The sequence below is a fragment of the Pygocentrus nattereri genome, chromosome 22 (genome assembly GCF_015220715.1).
Source record: "Pygocentrus nattereri isolate fPygNat1 chromosome 22, fPygNat1.pri, whole genome shotgun sequence".
NCBI classification, from domain to species: domain Eukaryota; kingdom Metazoa; phylum Chordata; class Actinopteri; order Characiformes; family Serrasalmidae; genus Pygocentrus; species Pygocentrus nattereri.
In genome coordinates this window covers 15,479,802-15,498,947 of record NC_051232.1, presented here as the reverse complement: position 1 = coordinate 15,498,947, position 19,146 = coordinate 15,479,802, and the positions used below count along the sequence as shown (strand labels likewise).

At 46.5% G+C, this 19,146-nt stretch overlaps 1 protein-coding gene across 1 annotated transcript; it reads right to left on the bottom strand.

The window, feature by feature from the left end:
• Positions 1-3,271: 3,271 nt before the first annotated feature.
• LOC119262005 lies at positions 3,272-7,573 on the bottom strand. The gene has a single exon (XM_037532712.1). The coding sequence runs from the start codon at positions 6,677-6,679 to the stop codon at positions 3,302-3,304; it is 3,378 nt and encodes a 1,125-aa protein (XP_037388609.1). The 5' UTR covers positions 6,680-7,573; the 3' UTR covers positions 3,272-3,301.
• Positions 7,574-19,146: the final 11,573 nt, after the last annotated feature.

Here is a 19,146-nt window from a genome sequence, read left to right as displayed (position 1 = left end):
TCCATTTTCTAAGCCGCTTCTCCGTCAGGGTCGCGGGGGGCTGCTGGAGCCTATCCCAGCAGTCTTCGGGCGGAAGGCAGGATACACCCTGGATGGGTCGCCAGTCCATCGCAGGGCAGACAGACAGACACTCACACCTAGGGGCAATTTAGCACGTCCAATTGGCCTGACTGCATGTCTTTGGACTGTGGGAGGAAACCGGAGAACCCGGAGGAAACCCACGCAGACACGGGGAGAACATGCAAACTCCACACAGAGAGGACCCTGGTCGCCCGGCCAGGGAATCGAACTCAGGCCCTCCTCGCTGTTATGAGTGCATAGTTAAAAAGCAGCCTGTGGACGAAACCAGTCCTGCGTGTTCGTTGATGCAAAGTAAATGAGACAAGTAGATCAGACTGAAGTGAAACAAACGGTTTTATTACAGAATTCTGGAGAGGTTACAAACAGAGAACATGCATCATGTATCTCCCAAGTAAGCTCTGACCCCTTCTCATCTGACTCCCTTTTTTATAGTTGCATGACCGCTCCTTCCTTACCCCAGCCTCCAATATGTGCGTTAGGCCATCTCACTAATCCACATCATAAAAGTTTAAGGATGCGCTCGTGACATGAGTGCATCTGCAAGGTCAGCTTAAGGTATTTCCTGTGTTTATCAACTCCCCCCGTTTTCCAAACAATGGCTCTGCTTATCTGACCAGATGAACCACATGTGTGGTGTGCTAATCCCAGGGTCTACTACTATCAGCTTCGAGGTATTACCTGTTATCTGACGTCCTTGTGTATTCCACCATTAGTCAGCACACAGCCTTATGTGCTGACTCTTAGCTCTTAGAATAGCACAATATAACCATTAAGCTTTCTTTAATACATCTTAAAAGAGTAATATGAGCAATACTAAGGCTAATAATTCCACAATTCCCCCTTTTGACCTTTCACCCGAAAGGTCAACATTCAGACATAATATTTAAACATAAATTGTACCCCGATTTAGTTCCATGTTATTCTCCAGATCGCTATCCTGGTCACCAGAGCGGCCATTGCTATCCAGGAGAGGAAGCATAATGGCCCCCTTAGGCTCCTGTTTATGGAACATTGAAGTAATAAACCTCTCAGCTAATGTCCTAATACAAGGAACGCAGCAACAACCGCATATAATGAGGATGGCCAAAAACACAGCGATTGACATACATAGAGAGATAAACACGGCCTTCCATTTACCAAATACCTTATCCAACCACCCCGTGATGGCGTTGTCCAACCCAGAATTGTCATGCATTTCTTTAGAGAGAGCTTTGAGGCCCTCTAGGGCTTTAGTAACTGATCCATCCGGGGCGGTGTTGTTGGGGATGAATGTACAACACATATCACCAAACATGTGACAAACACCTCCCGTTTCCGCCAAAAGCATGTCTAAGGCCATTCTATTTTGTATAGCCATCAAAGACGTGGCCGAGAGTTGTGCGCTGAGGCCCTCAACGGCTACCTTGGTTAAATTGGCAAGGCGCATGACTTGGTATTTAACATAATTGATGCATTTTTGTTGGGGGTGACGGGGAAGAGGGCAGAGATAATAGGAATATTTTCAAATCCTGCGGCTATTTGATCAACTAACTTATATTCGTCGGGGACCCCCCTTGGGACCCCTATGGCGTCTATGTAAGTGAGTGAATTTTTGGTGAGATCAAAATGATCCTCTGTAGTTTCACGTTTTCGCCTATGCATAGTAATGTGTTTAGCCTGTCTCTGACCTACTAACAATATTGGAGACACCAGCCTTACCATGGCACAGAGACCGAATGTGTGAATAGGCATCCGGACTAAAAGAATAGTGCCGCCGCAGTAATAATATAGCCCTGCTCTGGCCCATGGGCCTACGGAGGCATTCCCTGAGTATGTAATGTGACACCAATCAGGGTTAATCTGGCCTATCATTTTACCTCGGCCGGTGCCATCAACGTAAGTGTGATTAAAACAGGTGAAGTTGCCGCTAAGTGGTGCTCTAAATGGGCCCGTACCCGTCGTATTGGCTATAACTGGGAAAATATCGGCTAATGTAGTGCAGTTAATCGGGTTCGCTTGTTTTGTGAGCTCAATCATACATTTAAAGCCTGTCATATCTGTGTCTGGAAATAAAGGAGCTGGGGCTAAGGAGAGCGGGGCACGAGCCTGTGCACAAGCCACGCAGTCCTCCACCCCAGCTTCCCCAGCCTGGGCTGCTAACCATTTGAGCCACAAATTATCCCCTACGTATCCTGTAGTTAATTTAACAATATCACCCGGTGACCACTTAGTATAGTCCGAGCCCTTAAGCCCTGGATCAGTCACCTCCTGGGTGGCGGGGGTAAATGTATTAGTCATGGTACTAACCGATGCTGATACAACTTTATTGTGCATATTTATTTTAATTAACCCTAATGGGTCCTTACCCGATACATCTACTCCTAATATGAGGTATGGAGAACGACCAGTCCTACCCCGATGCACATCCATAATCGATTTCTCCCATTTAATAGATAAGGTCAATGGATTTTGAGTCCTGCTAAAGTCTCGTTGAAATGACATATGTTCCCAATCTGTCTTATGAGTGTAAGCATCTCTTGCAGCTAAGGTGGGTTGCCATCTACCCGTATATTTTATCACTGAGTGCCAATACCTACACCACCTATCATCCCAGCCCCAACCAAACCCACACTTAGTCGTGACCTGCAGATCCCAGCAAAGATATACGTCATAACCTCTATATGTTGAGTTCTGACCTGCGCAGTTAATGACGTCACACAAATCAAAGGTCCATGCTGTGGAGCTGCCTAGGGTGTAGTCTAATTCTATTCCCCGTATTTAATAATACAATGGTCTTTGTTTGTAGTTGATCGTCTACTTCTGATTTTAACTATGTCCGGTGGTGCTGTGACATGGTCGGGGTTAACGGAGGTGTTCATATTAAGATACTGTGTTATCTGAGTGATATTATCATTTGTAGTATTGGGGAGGGAGGAGCTGTCATGCAAGGTGATCTGAGCGAAGCTTGCAAAACAGAGCATAAAAATACCAAACATACATAAAATAATCATGCCCGCATATAAAACACATTTCTCCTTTTCTTCAAGTCCCTTTCTGTCTTCTAAGGAGAGTCTCCTAAACCCCTGTGTTCTGTCATTTCCGAGGAACCACATGTTACCCCAAAAGCTAACGAACAATAATTAACTATATGTATATGTGTAAAGGTGCTCTTCGCCAGATGTTGGCCCTTCTGCGCTGGAGGCAGGGTAGACTTTCCCTGTTGTGCCTCTGTCCCCGGGGATTATTCTGCCCCGTTGGATGGGGACTCCTTTTCTGCCTTCGGTAGGTGCACTGGTCTGCACTGGGAGAGATGGTACCAAGCAGGTCCTTTGCCACTAAGCCGAACGGCGTGAGACATTCGCTCGACCACTCTGTAGGGTCCTGTCCACCTGGGCTCACACCACTTCCGCTTGATAACTTTCAGATAAACCCACTCAGCTAGTGCTACCTCCGGAGGGGCGTCAATTTCTGGTTCCCCCTTGGCGCGGACCTGCACAGAGTAAGCTTGACACAATGCTTTCATCTCATTAAAGTAGGCTTGGTGAGATTTGTATTGTATGTCTTTACACGCTAGCGCAGTATGGGGCCCCGGAAAAGATCTACCTGTCATCAGTTCAAAGGGCGTGAACCCTGTAGCTCTGTTTACAGAGCTTCTGATGCTAATTAATACAATTGGTAGGGCATCCAGCCAATTTTGCCCTGTAGAATATACAACTTTGTTCAATTTTGATTTCAGTGTTTGGTTCATGCGCTCCACCTTCCCTTGAGACTGTGGATGGTACACTGATCCGTACGCATGTTTCAGGCCTAGTACTTGCTCTACCCATGCCAAGGCGTTACTTGTGAAGTGAGTACCATTATCTGAGTGTATTCTTTTGGGAAACCCGTGTTGGGGAATCCAGTGATTGATCAACATTTTACAGACTGATTTGCTGTCTTCCCTCATAGTGGGGAACGCTTCCACCCAACCCGAAAATACATCCACAAACATCAACAGATACCTGTACTTCCTGACTGTCTGAATCATATCTGTGTAATCTATCTGAATATGTTCCCCTGGGCCATTGGGCTTAGGGAATTTTCCTACCCCTGGTTTGCAAGTTTTACCCACATTATTTACATTACATACTTGACATTCTTTTACATGTGTGGCTATCATGGCAGATAGAAATGGGTGCCACCATCCTTTCAAGTTTTCCTTCATCTGTACCTTTCCTACATGTGCCAACCCGTGAGCTTCTCCCAGCACTGCTTTTGCCAAAGAGGCTGGAAGTATTGGGAGTCCATTGGGACCTTCCCAGACTAACTCACCCTTTGTACCACCTTTATCCAGCCAAATAGTCTTTTCTTCTGGGCTAGCCTGGTCCTGCAGTTGCCTGAGCTTTTCTCCTGTCGGAATTGGTTCCCATAGTTCACCTTCCTTCAACACCATCTGCAAACTTGATTCCTTATAACCTGCTGCTTCCTTTGCTGCCTTATCTGCTGCCTCATTACCTCTTTCTACCAATGAGTCCCCTTTCTGATGTCCCTTGCACTTTATGATGGCAACCTGTTTTGGTAGTTGTATCGCTTTCTCTAGTGCTAACAACTCCTCCTTGTGTTTAACGGGTTTGCCCACACTGGTGAGATAACCTGTCTCCTTCCAGTGGGGTAATTCAATGTGAGCTGCTCCCACTGCATAGGCTGAATCTGTGTAGATGTTAACTGCCCTGCCTTCTGCTAATTCGAGCGCTGCAATGACTGCCAATAGTTCCGCTTTCTGAGCTGAGGGACAATTCTTGACTTCTTTTGAGATCACTGTACAAAAATCATCTACTTCCCCATTCATTTCTTGTACTACCGCAAACCCTGCTTTTATTTCTCCCCCTTCTCCCCTATAACCACACCCATCTGTCCACAAATTTAGTGCCTCTTCTATTGGCGTGCCCTTGAGGTCTGGTCTTATTTTCCCTTCTATTTTTACCTTTCTCGCACACTCGTGCGGGGGTCCTTCTAACATGTTATCTGCCATGTTAATCCCATCATGAGTGTAAGTAATGTTGGGGGCCGTCAGTACTTTATGTATGCGTCTTTGCCTGAGGGGAGTGAGTGTGAACATCTGAGAATTTATATATGCTACCACTCCGTGTGTGGTCAGCACATGTAATGGATATCCTGCAACTATGTGTGCTGTTTTTTGTACTAATTTGGCTAGTCCTGCAACATGTCTGGTGCAACATGGTTGTCTTTTCTCTACTAATTCTAGAGGAATACTCAGATACATTAACACCTGTCTACCTCCCCCCTTTTTCTGAAACAACACCCCATTTACCAATGAGGGTGTATCAGAAACATCCAGGTAGAATGGAATGGTGTAATCTGGTCTAGCAAGGTCAGCCGCATGCGCTAGTTCCTGTTTTAGTTCAATGAACGCCTGCTCTAGTTCAGGTGTCCATGACAAAATGCCTGACAAATTTCTCATCCCTAATGTCCTTATCATCTCACGAAGCGGTGCGGTGCGACCAGTAAAATCAGGTATGTATGAACGACTGTATCCTACCAGCCCTAAAAATGCCAACATGTCTCTGACCGTAATTGGTTTGGGATGGCTTAAAATAGAGGACCGGTGCTCAGGGGACATACCTGTACTCCCCTTAGTGACCACTCTGCCAAGAAAGGTGACTCTTGACCTACAAAATTGCAATTTTTGCTTCGAGACTTTATATCCGCACTCAGCCAATTTCTCCAATACTGCTATTGAAGCCTCAATACAAGCCTGTTGGGTGTCTCCAGCAATCAGGAGATCATCCACATACTGAATTAAAATGGAACCTTCAGGGAGAGAACAAGTATCCAAACTCTGCTTTAATGCTTGGTTAAACAGGCCGGGTGAAAGTGCGAAGCCTTGTGATAAACGTGTGTACCGGTACTGTCTGCCACGATGTGTAAACGCACAAATGTCTCTACACGCTTCATGTACCGGAACACAGAAAAAGACATTGGCCAGATCTACACACGTGAACCAAGTTTTGTTGTGGTCTAGTTCAGATAGTGCGGTATATGGGTTAGGAACGGGGATGGTTTGGGTGGCCAGGGCTGCATTAATGGCCCTTAAATCATGTGCCATTCTGTAGTGCCCAGGTTCTTTCTTTGGAACTGGCAAAATGGGAGTGTTCCACCTAGACTGACATGGTTCTAGCACTCCAGCTCTAAGGAGTGCATCAATAGTTTGGTCTAGGGAGGCCATAGCCTCAGGTTTATGGCGATATTGGGGAAGCCAGATTGGTCTAGTCGAGGTCATATTAAATGAGACTGGAGTTTGTTGTATTTGCCCTACGTCATCGGGGCCCTCAGACCACAATCTGTCCGGGAGATGTGACAAAAGGACAGGGGTGTCAATATGGTCAGCTGCCTCACAACCATGATGTCTAGTTAACAAATCATGTGTCAACGTGATGCGATTATGGGTCTCACCCCTTATGAAATATGTTTTTGTGGCTTCAGAAAAGGAAACATCAGGAATCTGCGTCTGTACCCAATCAGTGGCAGCGTTTGCCCTTTTGGTCATGCCCCCTAACTGCTTTGCCATATGGCCTGGATGTAGCGCTAACGAAATATGTGGCGCCGCTGAGGAAGACATTCTATACCACTGTGATTGTGCTGGTGTTAGTGTAATTGGAGCTGCCACACCCTCAGGCCCAACATATATACCTGGAGAAAAAACTTCCCACTCTGCATCTTGCAGTTCAGATTGGAATAAATCATAATAGGGCAAATCTGCCGAAGGGTCATAGTAGAGGGTGAGATGAGGGGGGTCGGGAGGAGGACCATAGGGTTCCAACCGAGATATCCATGGTCTCCACTGGATAAATAAATTCAACGCCCCTGTAGTTGTATCATTGATCAGGCCCCATTAAATATCCACCATGTCATCACTTGTGGCAGATATTAAATACATGCTTGGGCTGTTCTCACCATAACAACTTGTGACCTGACCATTTGGCCAAGTTAAAGTCAGTCCTGTGGGGCTGCACAGAATGGAAGCCCCCATTTTCATCAGCAAATCTCGTCCACACAAATTCACTGGTGCTTGAGTTGCAATGATAAATGTGTGCATGACAGTCTGTGAGCCATTATAGACAACCAATGGCTTGGTTTTGGGCAGAGTCATTGAGTCCCCTGAGAAACCTCTGACTGAGAGATAGTTACTACTCATCATATCTGGTGGAAGTTGAGAGTTGATCGCAGAAAAGGTGGCTCCTGTGTCAATCAGGAATAGCAATCTCAGGTGCCCCACAGTCAGTGATAGCATGGGTTCTGCCATGGCCACGCTATCAGGGTCCCCCAGTGGGCCCCGTCAGTGCTCTCCCCCCCATGGACTCATCTGGTACTGTCCCCCTGGGGCAGCACCTGGGTGAGGGGCCGGGTAGTAGGTGGCTTGGTGTTGAGGCTGAGGATGGTGTGGTGCTCCTACCAGCGGATGGGGGCATTGTCGTGCCCAATGATCCATGGCGCCACATCTGAAGCAGCCTAAATCATACTGCTGCGGACTACGGCCCCCGCCCCTGTTACCCCTCCCCCTGCCTCTGCCACGTCCCCTGTACAGACCCCCATATGGTGTGGGTTGATATTGAACCACAATTGACTGTGGTTGATTTGGCAACAGCTGGGTCTGGGGAGGCAGCGTCTGTGAAATGGGGGATTGTGATTGTGGTTGCCTCCCTGCATAATTAACAGAATTGTCTTCATCAGCGGTAATCACCATATTGCCTGGGTTGTTCCTTTTCTTGTCCTCACCTAAAGTCTTTCGAGCCTCTGCCAGTTGAGCTTTCATCAGCTCCAACTGCAGTTTGTCTACTTCACCTGTCCTGGTGTCTACCTGTCCCTTATGTTTGTTCATATAAAACAGAATAGTTTTCAACCATGAGTCATGTGAGGCGTCTGGTCCCATATTGGGATCATCTTCCATTTTTTTTCTAACATAATCTGGCATACCTTTTAGGATGGCTGTACGGAACCATATTTGCTGTACGCCCCCGTGGCCTGGGTGTGCGCTAGTTCTGTTGATCCAGTCCTCAGCTGCAAGACCCATATACTCAGCTGGGTTGGTCTTGCCATCCCACGGGTAGGAAGGGACAGTAGAGGAGGCCTGCACTGGCCACTTTTTTCTCATGCCATCAGCAATGACGTCTGCGTGTCGGGTGAGACGCTCTGAATTATGTACATGCTCAATGTCTGCCTGTTTCTCTACGTCTGTGGCATCTAATACGGTAGTGGCGCGATTAAGGAGATTTCTGAAATCCCCTATAGCTAAACAAACTCCTCCTGTGAGTTTAGCCAATTGTTTTAACCATGGCCCTCCTCCTGCTGTTAAAGGTGGTAGTTGCTCAGCCAGTCCCGCCGCATCAGACAGGTTAAACGGGACGTATTTCATGTCGCCTTGTGAGGTGGCTAACAGGGGGGCCATTAAAGGGGTTTTATCGCCACGATTGTTACGTACGTGTGACCGAGTACGTGTGTGTATTCCCCTATCTTCCCGATCGACATCCTCCCTAATGTCTATTTCTAACTGTGACAATTGCTCACCCAAATTAACTCCCATCCGTTCTAAGGTTCTGAGCCTCTCGTCTATTTCTAAACTTGTTCTAACCGAAGCCTGGCTCGCAAGAGACCCGGAGGATACCTCTTTATCTTGATCTTTACGATATTTACCCTGAAATACACATGTGACCTCCACTGGTGTCTGCTCGAGCTGACACTGGGGATCAGTGGGAGGTGGGTGGGGCTCCTGTCCACCACACGTTTGGATGGCCTCCGGGGAACCCCCCGTTTCCATCACCAAGGGGCATGGCTCCGCATTCCCTTGTGCTCCACCTCCTACAACACGTAAGAGTGGGGAGGCACGTTGGGTCGGGCGCTGCTGACCGGCGGGGTCACCCTCAGACTTTGTGTATACGTTGGGTGGATTTGGTTTTTCATGTGCTATTCTGTTACAAAAGGGGTTATTAGGGTTAAAATTATATTCGAGCGAGGTGTTCTGGGCTGCATCTGATTGGTTCTGGGTTTGACACACCCACTCCCGAACGCGCTCAGTAGATTGCGTCGAGGGGCCGGGCTGTTGCGGTCTTATGTCTATTGTGCCTGATTGTACGTTAATGACGGGGTATATGCCTGGCGTTAGGTTATCGTAGGAGGGTGGGGATACTTGGGCACCACTCCGCACCATTCTATCCAGGTTGCCATTATATGTGCACTTCAACCTTCTGACCTTAGCTATTTCCTGTTCTGCTTCTGATAACCTCTTCCTGGCTTTTCCTTTGTTAAACATTCCTGCCTTTTCATGTTCTGCCTTAGCCTCGTCTAATTCCTTTATTGCTCTAGTTGTAAAATCATTTAACGCCTGTCCCAAAGAAATCTGGTCATGGGGAGACAGTTCTTTATCCAGCATCCATTTTCTCCGTTTCTGCTCTCAGCCTTTTCCACTTTTTTGGATCTATTTCCAAGTCATAAACCGCTTTAGCCAAAATAATTATCTGTTCCTCCAATGTTTTCCATTGCCAATTCCCCACCCCAACTGTATTATCCAATTCTTTTTCTAAATCTCTTTTACTGTATTCAGCCATGTTGATCAAAAACTGGTACTCACCAAGACGTCTTCGAAGTTTTACTTGCTCAACTCACAATGCTCAGTTGTCACCGTTAGGTTTGCTGCATGTGAGGAACTTCAAACTTATCACGAATGGGCGCTTTAGAGGACCACCCTCAGGGACTCCAACCCGGTACTTTAGAGGACCACCCTCAGGGACTCCAACCCGGTACTTTAGAGGACTCAAACCTCAAGGACTCCAACCTGATACTTTTAGAGGACTTGAACCTCAGGGTCTCCAACCTGGTGCTTTAGAGGACTTGAACCTCAGGGACTCCAACCCTGTTTTAGGGAGAGCCAATCCCAGGGACTTTCAACCCAGTCCTTATCCCATTCACTCGTCAGATGACGGGAGGGGTTCACCAATTCCCGGCAAAAAACCACAGACCCAATACCTTATTAAGCACTCAGTATATTTTTACCTTATGTTTGTTCCAATTCAGTCCTTTAAATTTAATTACCTGATCCAACCTCTTTTACCCATCTATAATTTAGCAGTTGTCAATATGCAGAATTTATTTAAATAGGTTTCTGCTTACCTTTTTTAAATGGCGCGCCTGTGATGAGTAATGGAGGAAGATCAAGCCTGTTTTTCTAATGGTCTCCTTTGCATCACGTCGGGGTCACCAAATTGTGGACGAAACCAGTCCTGCGTGTTCGTTGATGCAAAGTAAATGAGACAAGTAGATCAGACTGAAGTGAAACAAACGGTTTTATTACAGAATTCTGGAGAGGTTACAAACAGAGAACATGCATCATGTATCTCCCAAGTAAGCTCTGACCCCTTCTCATCTGACTCCCTTTTTTATAGTTGCATGACCGCTCCTTCCTTACCCCAGCCTCCAATATGTGCGTTAGGCCATCTCACTAATCCACATCATAAAAGTTTAAGGATGCGCTCGTGACATGAGTGCATCTGCAAGGTCAGCTTAAGGTATTTCCTGTGTTTATCAACTCCCCCCGTTTTCCAAACAATGGCTCTGCTTATCTGACCAGATGAACCACATGTGTGGTGTGCTAATCCCAGGGTCTACTACTATCAGCTTCGAGGTATTACCTGTTATCTGACGTCCTTGTGTATTCCACCATTAGTCAGCACACAGCCTTATGTGCTGACTCTTAGCTCTTAGAATAGCACAATATAACCATTAAGCTTTCTTTAATACATCTTAAAAGAGTAATATGAGCAATACTAAGGCTAATAATTCCACAAGCCCCAGACCATAATTCCTCCTCCACCAAACTTTACCTTTGAGACTATGCATTCCAGTAGGTAGCATTCTTTTGGCATCTGCTAAAAATCAGATTTGTCCATGAGACTGCCAGATAATGAGGCGTGATTCATCACTCCTGAGAACATGTATTTTAAAAGCTCCAGAGTCCAATAGAGCCAGACTTTAGACCAATCCAGCTGACATTTGGCATTCCACATAGTGGTCATAGGCTTGAATGCAGCACCTTCAACATGTAAACCAATCTCATTAATCTTCTGATATTGTCTCATACATTTTGCTTGTGCAAAAGTGACAACATATCACTTAGACCAGTCCCTTATCACCCCCTGTCCCTACCACTTAGCCCTTGGCCCTCTGTTTTGTAAACATCTAGGGTTAGGGTGTCCCAACATTTGTTGAGATAGAGGGGTAGGGGCGAAGTGTTAGGGCTATATGGCCCTGCAAATGGAGATTTCTCAGAGGCTCATTCCAAACAGAGGTTTTTCAGAGGCTCGCTCCAAACGGAGGATTTTCAGAGGCTCGCTCCATACGGAGGGATTTCAAGAGGCTCGCTCCATACGGAGGGATTTCAAGAGGCACGCTCCATACGGAGGGATTTCAAGAGGCTCGCTCCATACGGAGGGATTTCAGAGGCTCGCTCCATACGGAGGGATTTCAAGAGGCTCGCTCCAAATGGAGGATTTTCAGAGGCTTGCTCCAAAAGGAGGATTTTCAGAGGCTTGCTCCAAATGGAGGTTTTTAAGAGACTTGCTACAAACGGAGTGTTTTCAGAGGCTCTCTCCAAACGGAGGGCTTTCAGAAGCAAACTGCAAATGGAGAGTATTCAGACTTGCTCCAAACGGAGGGATTTCACAGGCTCGGTCCAAATGAAGGGATTTCAAAGGCCAACACCAAATGGAGGGTTTTCAGAGACTCGCTCAAAATGGAGGGATTTCAGAGGCTTGCTCCAAACGACGGGTTTTCAGAGGCTCGCTCCAAATGGAGGTTTTTCAGAGGCTGGCTCCAAACTGAGGGTTTTCAGAGACTTGTTACAAACTGAGTGTTTTTAAAGACACACTTCAAACTGAGGGTTTTCAGAGGCTGGCTCCAAACAGAGGTTTTTCAGAGGCTCACTCCGAACTGAGGGTTTTCAGAGGCTCGATCCAAACGAAGGGTTTTCAGAGGCTCGATCCAAATGAAGGGTTTTCAGAGGCTCGCTCCAAACTGAGGTATTTTATTGACGCGCTCCAAAGGGATGGTTTCAGAGACTCACTCCAAACGAAGGTTTATTAGAGGCTCACTCCGAACGGAGGTTTTTCGGAGGCTCACTCCGAATGGAGGTTTTTCAGTGGCTTGCTCCAAAAGGAGATTTCATAGAGGTTCGCTCCAAATTAAGGTTTTTCAGAGGCTTGCTCCAAACTGAGGTTTTTCACAGGTTGCTCCAAACGGAAGTTTATCGGAGACTCACTCCAAACGGAGGTTTTTCAGAGGCTCGCTCCAAACGGAGGTTTTTCAGAGGCTCACTCCAAACGGAGGTTTTTCAGAGGCTCGATCCAAACAAAGGGTTTTCAGATCCTTGCTCCAAACTGAGGTTTTTTATAGATGCGCTCCAAAGGGAGGGTTTCTGCACAGGGGGAGAATGAAAAAGCTGAGAGCCATGCTGCTTAAATAGCACCTGGTAACAATCCCTACGCAGACCGGGTGTTTTTGCTTTGCGACTCTGTAACGTCGGGTTCTCTGGGTCTAACAACCAATATTCCTCTCTTAGGAACACACTGCCCCAAAACCACCACATCTAACTCTAGGTAACCTATGTAGGGTATGTCCAGACCATTTGCAGCTTTCAAACCTAACCACCTACAGTCTTCCGTTTGTAAGTTGGAAAAGTGTTCAACAAAGAAACTCTCAGTTATTGTTGACCCAGTGTCAATTAAGCAGGGAACTGAAATGCCTCCTATGGACACATGCAACACAGGACAATTTCCAATAAGCTGACTATAAGACTGAGAATCATAAAACTTATAGCCAGAACCATCAAGGCCCAGTGTGTGGCTCTGCACACTGGGAATTTCTAGTTTTCCGGCTGGCTAGAACTGCTTGGTGCCTGGCGCACCGGCCTATGATGGCTTAGAGGAGGGGCAGCTTGAAAATACCGGGCTATATGACCTGGGTTATCACACTTAATACAAATGGGTTGCCCATCAGTAGTGCGTTTAAAACGACTACCTCTTAATATGTAGCATGAGAATTCGAGTTAACAGGACCCAGACGTCGAATCAACATGTCCAACTGGGCATGCTGCTTCAAGACTAAGACCCTTAACACTAGAACTACCAGACCTCTGCCATTTGGCAGTTATACCTTTAAATCCCAAAGAACTGCCAAATGGCAGGTGTGAAAAGGCCTTCTTGCCTCCAATGTTATGTAAATGAGGCCATTACATTTGCAAGAAGTAACTAAGGACACTCTCCTACACTCTACACCCTTCTCGGCAACAAGTTGGTGGAGCCCCCCCCCCAAAAAAATGTCAACATTACCAGAAATTTAGATTCAAGTTAGCTTTATTGGTATATGTACAGTAAAGAAACGTGTTGCTTTGTTTCCCTGTACAATGAAATAGTAATAAAAATAAGTAATACAAAGATAAAATAAGCATGCAACAATATTACAACAAAAGTATTCATAAATAGAACGAAATGTAAACTATACAGTAAACTATACAGAAATATAAACTATGCTAATAATCCTATGTACATACAGTCATTGTGCAGTAGTGCGCTACATTACAAATTGTCTGAACACACCTGGCACTGCCACAACATCTCCTTTCTGCATTTGTCACATGTGAACCTGTTACAAGAAACGCAACGCTTAGTGGCATGGTTATTCTTGCAGCAACACTTAACCTGGCACAATGCCCTTTTCCCTGTGTCAGGTGTGGGTGGTTGCTGCTGAAGGTTTTCCTTATGCACCTCCTTGGCTGCCATATGAGACTGTGCAAGCTCTTCTGCAAGCTTCACCAAGAAGTCCAACCGTCTCTCTTTGACCCCAGTGCATGCCTGAAAAAGCACATGTGCATTCAGTGCTGAAATGTCAATTAAGTTATAAAACACAGCGACTGGCCAACGCCGTGTTCCTGAACGTACAGTGTACTTTCGCACCATCTGGTCCATGACATCCACACCACATTTTAAGCTGTTGTAGTCGGTGACTGTGTTAGGCTTTTTTTTTCGGGTGTCCCCAGTCTCCACCATACTGTGCATGCTACTGAGGATGCAGACAGTCTTTCTCCGTTTGGGCGTGTAAACGGTCAGTGTGGCACCAGAGGTTGAAAACACCTGTGTACTGAATTCCTCACGGTCCAAAGTCTTTTTGGCAGAGTCTGGAAACTCACGGCGAATCTTGTTTACAGTGCCAAGGAGGGTGGTCTTCCGGCCGAGCAATCGTCTTGCTAGTGACAATGAGGTGAAAAAATTGTCTGTGGTAACGGTTCTTCCTTTGTCCATAAATGGTTCCATTAGCTTCATCACCACATATTCCGATAGTTTTTCCCCTGTGGGACGACTGGAGTCTTTGCCAAGATATGGGATGTTGCATACATACTTGGATTTCAGGTCACATGCCACCCAGAACTTTATGCCAAACTTGTAAGGTTTTGTTGCAATGTACTGCAGAAAACAGCAACGGGTCTTGGTTGGAAAAAGGTGCTCATCTATGGTGATATGCCTTCCTGGGTTTTATGAAGCAATGCAGTTGGCAACGAAAGACCCCCAAACATCAGAGACTGCAGCAAATCGGTCATTTGCAACTCGTTCAATGCGTGTGTCCTTGTCATCGAAGCGTAGGTGCCGCATGATGTCCTGGAAGCGGTTTCGAGCCATAATCTTGCTGATGGAGGGTACTCCCAGTGTTGCAGACCATGCGTCATGCACCGCTGGAAGGCGGACAATCCCTCGCAGGATGAGGATTGCAATGAACGCCATTAGTTCAGGGAGGTCCATGAACCAGTTTCCATGCTGTGTCTGGCGTGCATGCTGGACAGTCCACTCCTGTATGGTCCGAAGCAATTGCAGAGAGATGAAACAGAGGAAACTAAGCGACTCGACACTTTTCTTCTGGCAAAAGCAGTTGGCTCTCCATCCATGGGATTGCATTCAATTGGGCTGTGAAGCAGAGGTCTTCCAATCTGCTCTTCACGCCACACTGTGTCGTCTTTTGCCATCTCTGTCAGCCACTCGTGTGTCTCCATGCGACCTCTCTTTTCTGGAGGTGGTGAAGTCTCCTCATCTACAGGACCATATGTTTGAGATTTGATTAGTGAAAGGTTGAAATAATGTGAAATTGACACAAACATAATATTTGAATTAGAATTCCAAAACATCTCAAGTATGCCTCCTTTGTACTAATGTAGGATTGTTATCACACCGCAAAAAGTGGCATATTGATTAGTCAAAATAGCTCAAAAACATCTTATCAAGACATTTTATCTTGTTTTAAGTCAAAATACAAGTCAAAATTACTCAAATTAAAATAGAATATTCTTGAGCAATTTTAACTTATCAAGATGGTACCTTTTGCAGTGTCTCTTCCAAAAACACAACAGCCATAACTGGCAAACAAAAATAGGAAATTTAGGAAATCTTACCAGAAGAGATTTCAGAGTCACTACTCTGATCAAGAGTTACTTCTTCTCCATCGGAGTCACAGGGGTTGATATGGTTGAGGATCATGCCCAAAGCTTGCTGTGCACAGTAAACCTTTGCCATCTTTGCTTCTCAGTCAACAGAGTAAGTGAAATATGTGTGGTGACGTGGCTTTTTATCCACATGGAGGTGGAACCACACATAATCATTATCATAGTATGACACAAGATGGCGTCGCGACCACACCGCGAGGCCCGGCGTCTTACCAGTTTCAGTAATATAACACTTATTTACTTAACTATTCTCAGTATTTTCGCTCAGATCGCTCGTGCGAACTACAGCTACAGCAGACAGACACTTTTGGATATCAACATTCACGGCACAAACATCGGATTTACACATCAGTTTGACTTTAACCAGCTTCCTCCAGAGTTGATCCGGACACCGGGACCTAGCGAGTCACTCTTGTCGACCGCAAGTGCCCGACGCCGGCGACGCCAGCGCAAACAAAGACGGGGCAAGCGCGGAGGTTTGCGTGCTAAGCTAAGGCTAAACCCACACCGGCCGGCGTTACCTAGCGTTTTTCTCGCCAATGTTCGCTCGCTGCCGGGAAAGCTGGACGAATTAAAGATCTGGTCCCTCACACAGAGATGGCTCAGGGACTGTAATTTGATGTTTTTCACGGAAACGTGGCTAAGGGGCGATGTGGCGGACAGCGTGGTGGAACTGGAGGGACGTGCGCTGTTCAGAGCTGACCGGTCAACCGCGACAACGGGGAAGACCCGCGGCGGAGGAACCTGTATCTACGTAAACAAAGCGTGGTGCACGGACTCTGTTGTAGTGGAAACCCACTGCTCTGCGGACCTGGAGTTCCTGACCATTAAATGCAGGCCCTTTTATACGGCTCGTGAGTTTAGCTGCATCGTCGCTACTGTAGTCTATGTGCCTCCTGATGCTAATGCTAACTCGGCTATGGAGGCTCTCTGTGCTACCATCAACAAACTTCAAACTACATACCCGGACAGAGCCTTTATTGTAGCAGGGGACTTCAATCACACTGATCTAAAATCTGGATTACCAAAATTTTATCAGAATGTCTCCTGCACCACAAGGGGACAAAAAATTTTGGATAAAGTTTACACAAACGTGGCTGATGCATACAAAGCCACACCCCTCCCCCACCTCGGACTTTCAGATCATCTTTCTCTGTTTCTACTCCCCAAATACAGTCCAGTCATTCGGAGGATCAAGCCTACAACCAGAACTGTAAAGATCTGGATGGATGGGGCTGACTCCTTCCTTCAGCACCAGTTCCAGCACACTGACTGGAGCGAGTATGCAGCCCGGGCCACCACGGCCTCACAAATCCACCTGGACACCTACACTAACTCTGTCCTGGAACACACCAACAACTGTGTGGACAGAGTGACAACACAAAAGACAATAATAATATTCCCAAATCAGAAGCCCTGGATGAACAGAGAGGTTCGCTCTCTGATCAAAGCCAGAGATGCTGCCTTCAGGTCAGGAGACCGGGAGGCTTACAGCTTGGCCAGAGCCAATCTGAGGAGAGGAATATCCATAGCCAAGCACTGCTACAAACAGCGGATGGAGGAGCACTTTACCTCCTCTGACCCTCGGCGTATGTGGCAGGGCATACGCACCCTGACAGACTACAAGCCACCGAGCACTGCGCCATCCACCAACAGTGCTTCACTCCCTGATGAGCTGAACCACTTTTATGCTCGCTTTGACCGGGGTAATAAGGTGACATGTTTAAAAAACGATCCTCCACCAGACGATAATCCACTTGAACTTTCCAATTCGGATGTCAGTCGCATGCTGAGCAGGGTGAATGCACGGAAAGCAGCGGGCCCTGATGGTGTACCTGGCCGTGTGCTAAGAGCCTGTGCTGAGGAACTCTCGGGTGTCTTCACACACATCTTCAATGTCTCGCTGGCCCAGGCAGCTGTCCCATCCATCTTCAAGTCTGCCACCATTGTGCCAGTGCCAAAGCACTCAACTGCTTCAGCCCTGAATGACTTCCGACCTGTTGCACTCACCCCAATCATCTCCAAGTGCTTTGAAAGACTAGTTCTTTCCCACCTGAAGCTCTGCCTACCTGCTACGCTGGACCCACACCAGTTCGCATATCGGAGCAATAGATCCACTGAGGACGCCATCTCCACAGCACTACACACTGCACTGACCCACCTGGACTGTCAGAACTCTTATGTGAGAATGCTCTTCATTGATTTCAGTTCAGCATTTAACACAGTGATCCCGTCCATGCTGATATCCAAGCTCAACCATCTGGGCATCAGCACATCACTTTGCAACTGGATTTTGGACTTCCTGACTAACAGACCCCAGTCTGTTAAATTAGGCAATCTCCATTCATCACACATCACCCTGAACACTGGCGTTCCACAAGGCTGTGTTTTGAGTCCGATACTGTACTCCCTCTTCACCCATGACTGTGTACCTGTTTATGGCTCAAACACCATAGTCAAGTTCGCAGACGACACCACGGTGATAGGCCTGATCACAGATAATGATGAGACGGCCTACAGGGACGAAGTACAGCATCTCTCCTCATGGTGCCATGACAACAACCTGGCACTCAACACGCACAAAACAAAGGAGATCATCATGGACTTCAGACGGACTAGGAACCAGGCTCACACCCCCATCTCCATCAGTGGAGTTGCAGTGGACCAGGTGTCCAGCTTCAAGTTCCTTGGTCTCCACATCTCCAAGGATCTCACCTGGTCCTTGAACTCCTCCGTCCTCATCAAAAAGGCGCAGCAGCACCTTTATTTTCTACGGAGCCTCAAGAAAGCTCACCTGTCTCCCAGGATCCTGGTGAACTTTTACCGCTGTACCATTGAGAGCATACTCACCAACTGCATCTCTGTATGGTACGGCAGTTGCTGCGCTGCTGACCGCAAAGCACTCCAGCGGGTAGTAAAAACGGTGCAGCGCATCACAGGCACCGATTTACCCACCATCGAGGACATATACCACAAACGCTGCATGGGCAGGGCAAGAAACATCATCAAAGATGTTACCCACCCAAATCATAGACTTTTCAGCCTCTTACCATCTGGCAGGCGTTACAGGAGCCTCCGCTCCCGCACCAGCAGGCTTAGGAAAAGCTTTTTTCCTGAGGCGGTTATCCTGACGAACGCTACACAGTCACTTTAAAAAACTGCACTTCCAACACCTTCTGCACTGATGATATACTTCATTCATACAACTTTCATTTGTATTGCTGCTCCCTGATCTGTACAGTATCTATTACATCTACATGTCTATATTTGTATACGCATGTGTATATAATAACCTACATTCATATTACTGCATATCTCACTTTATGTATGTGTTATGTATATATGTATATTATATACTATATATTCACTATGTACATTCCTGTATATAAACATAATACACAGATAGATAGATACATATAACACTGCATATATAACACTGTATATTTTATATTGTATGTCTCATATTTTATATTACATATTTCACATTTCACTTGTACACACATGTATATAACAGTTATATTTATGCACTGGTCACTGTTACCACCGCACTT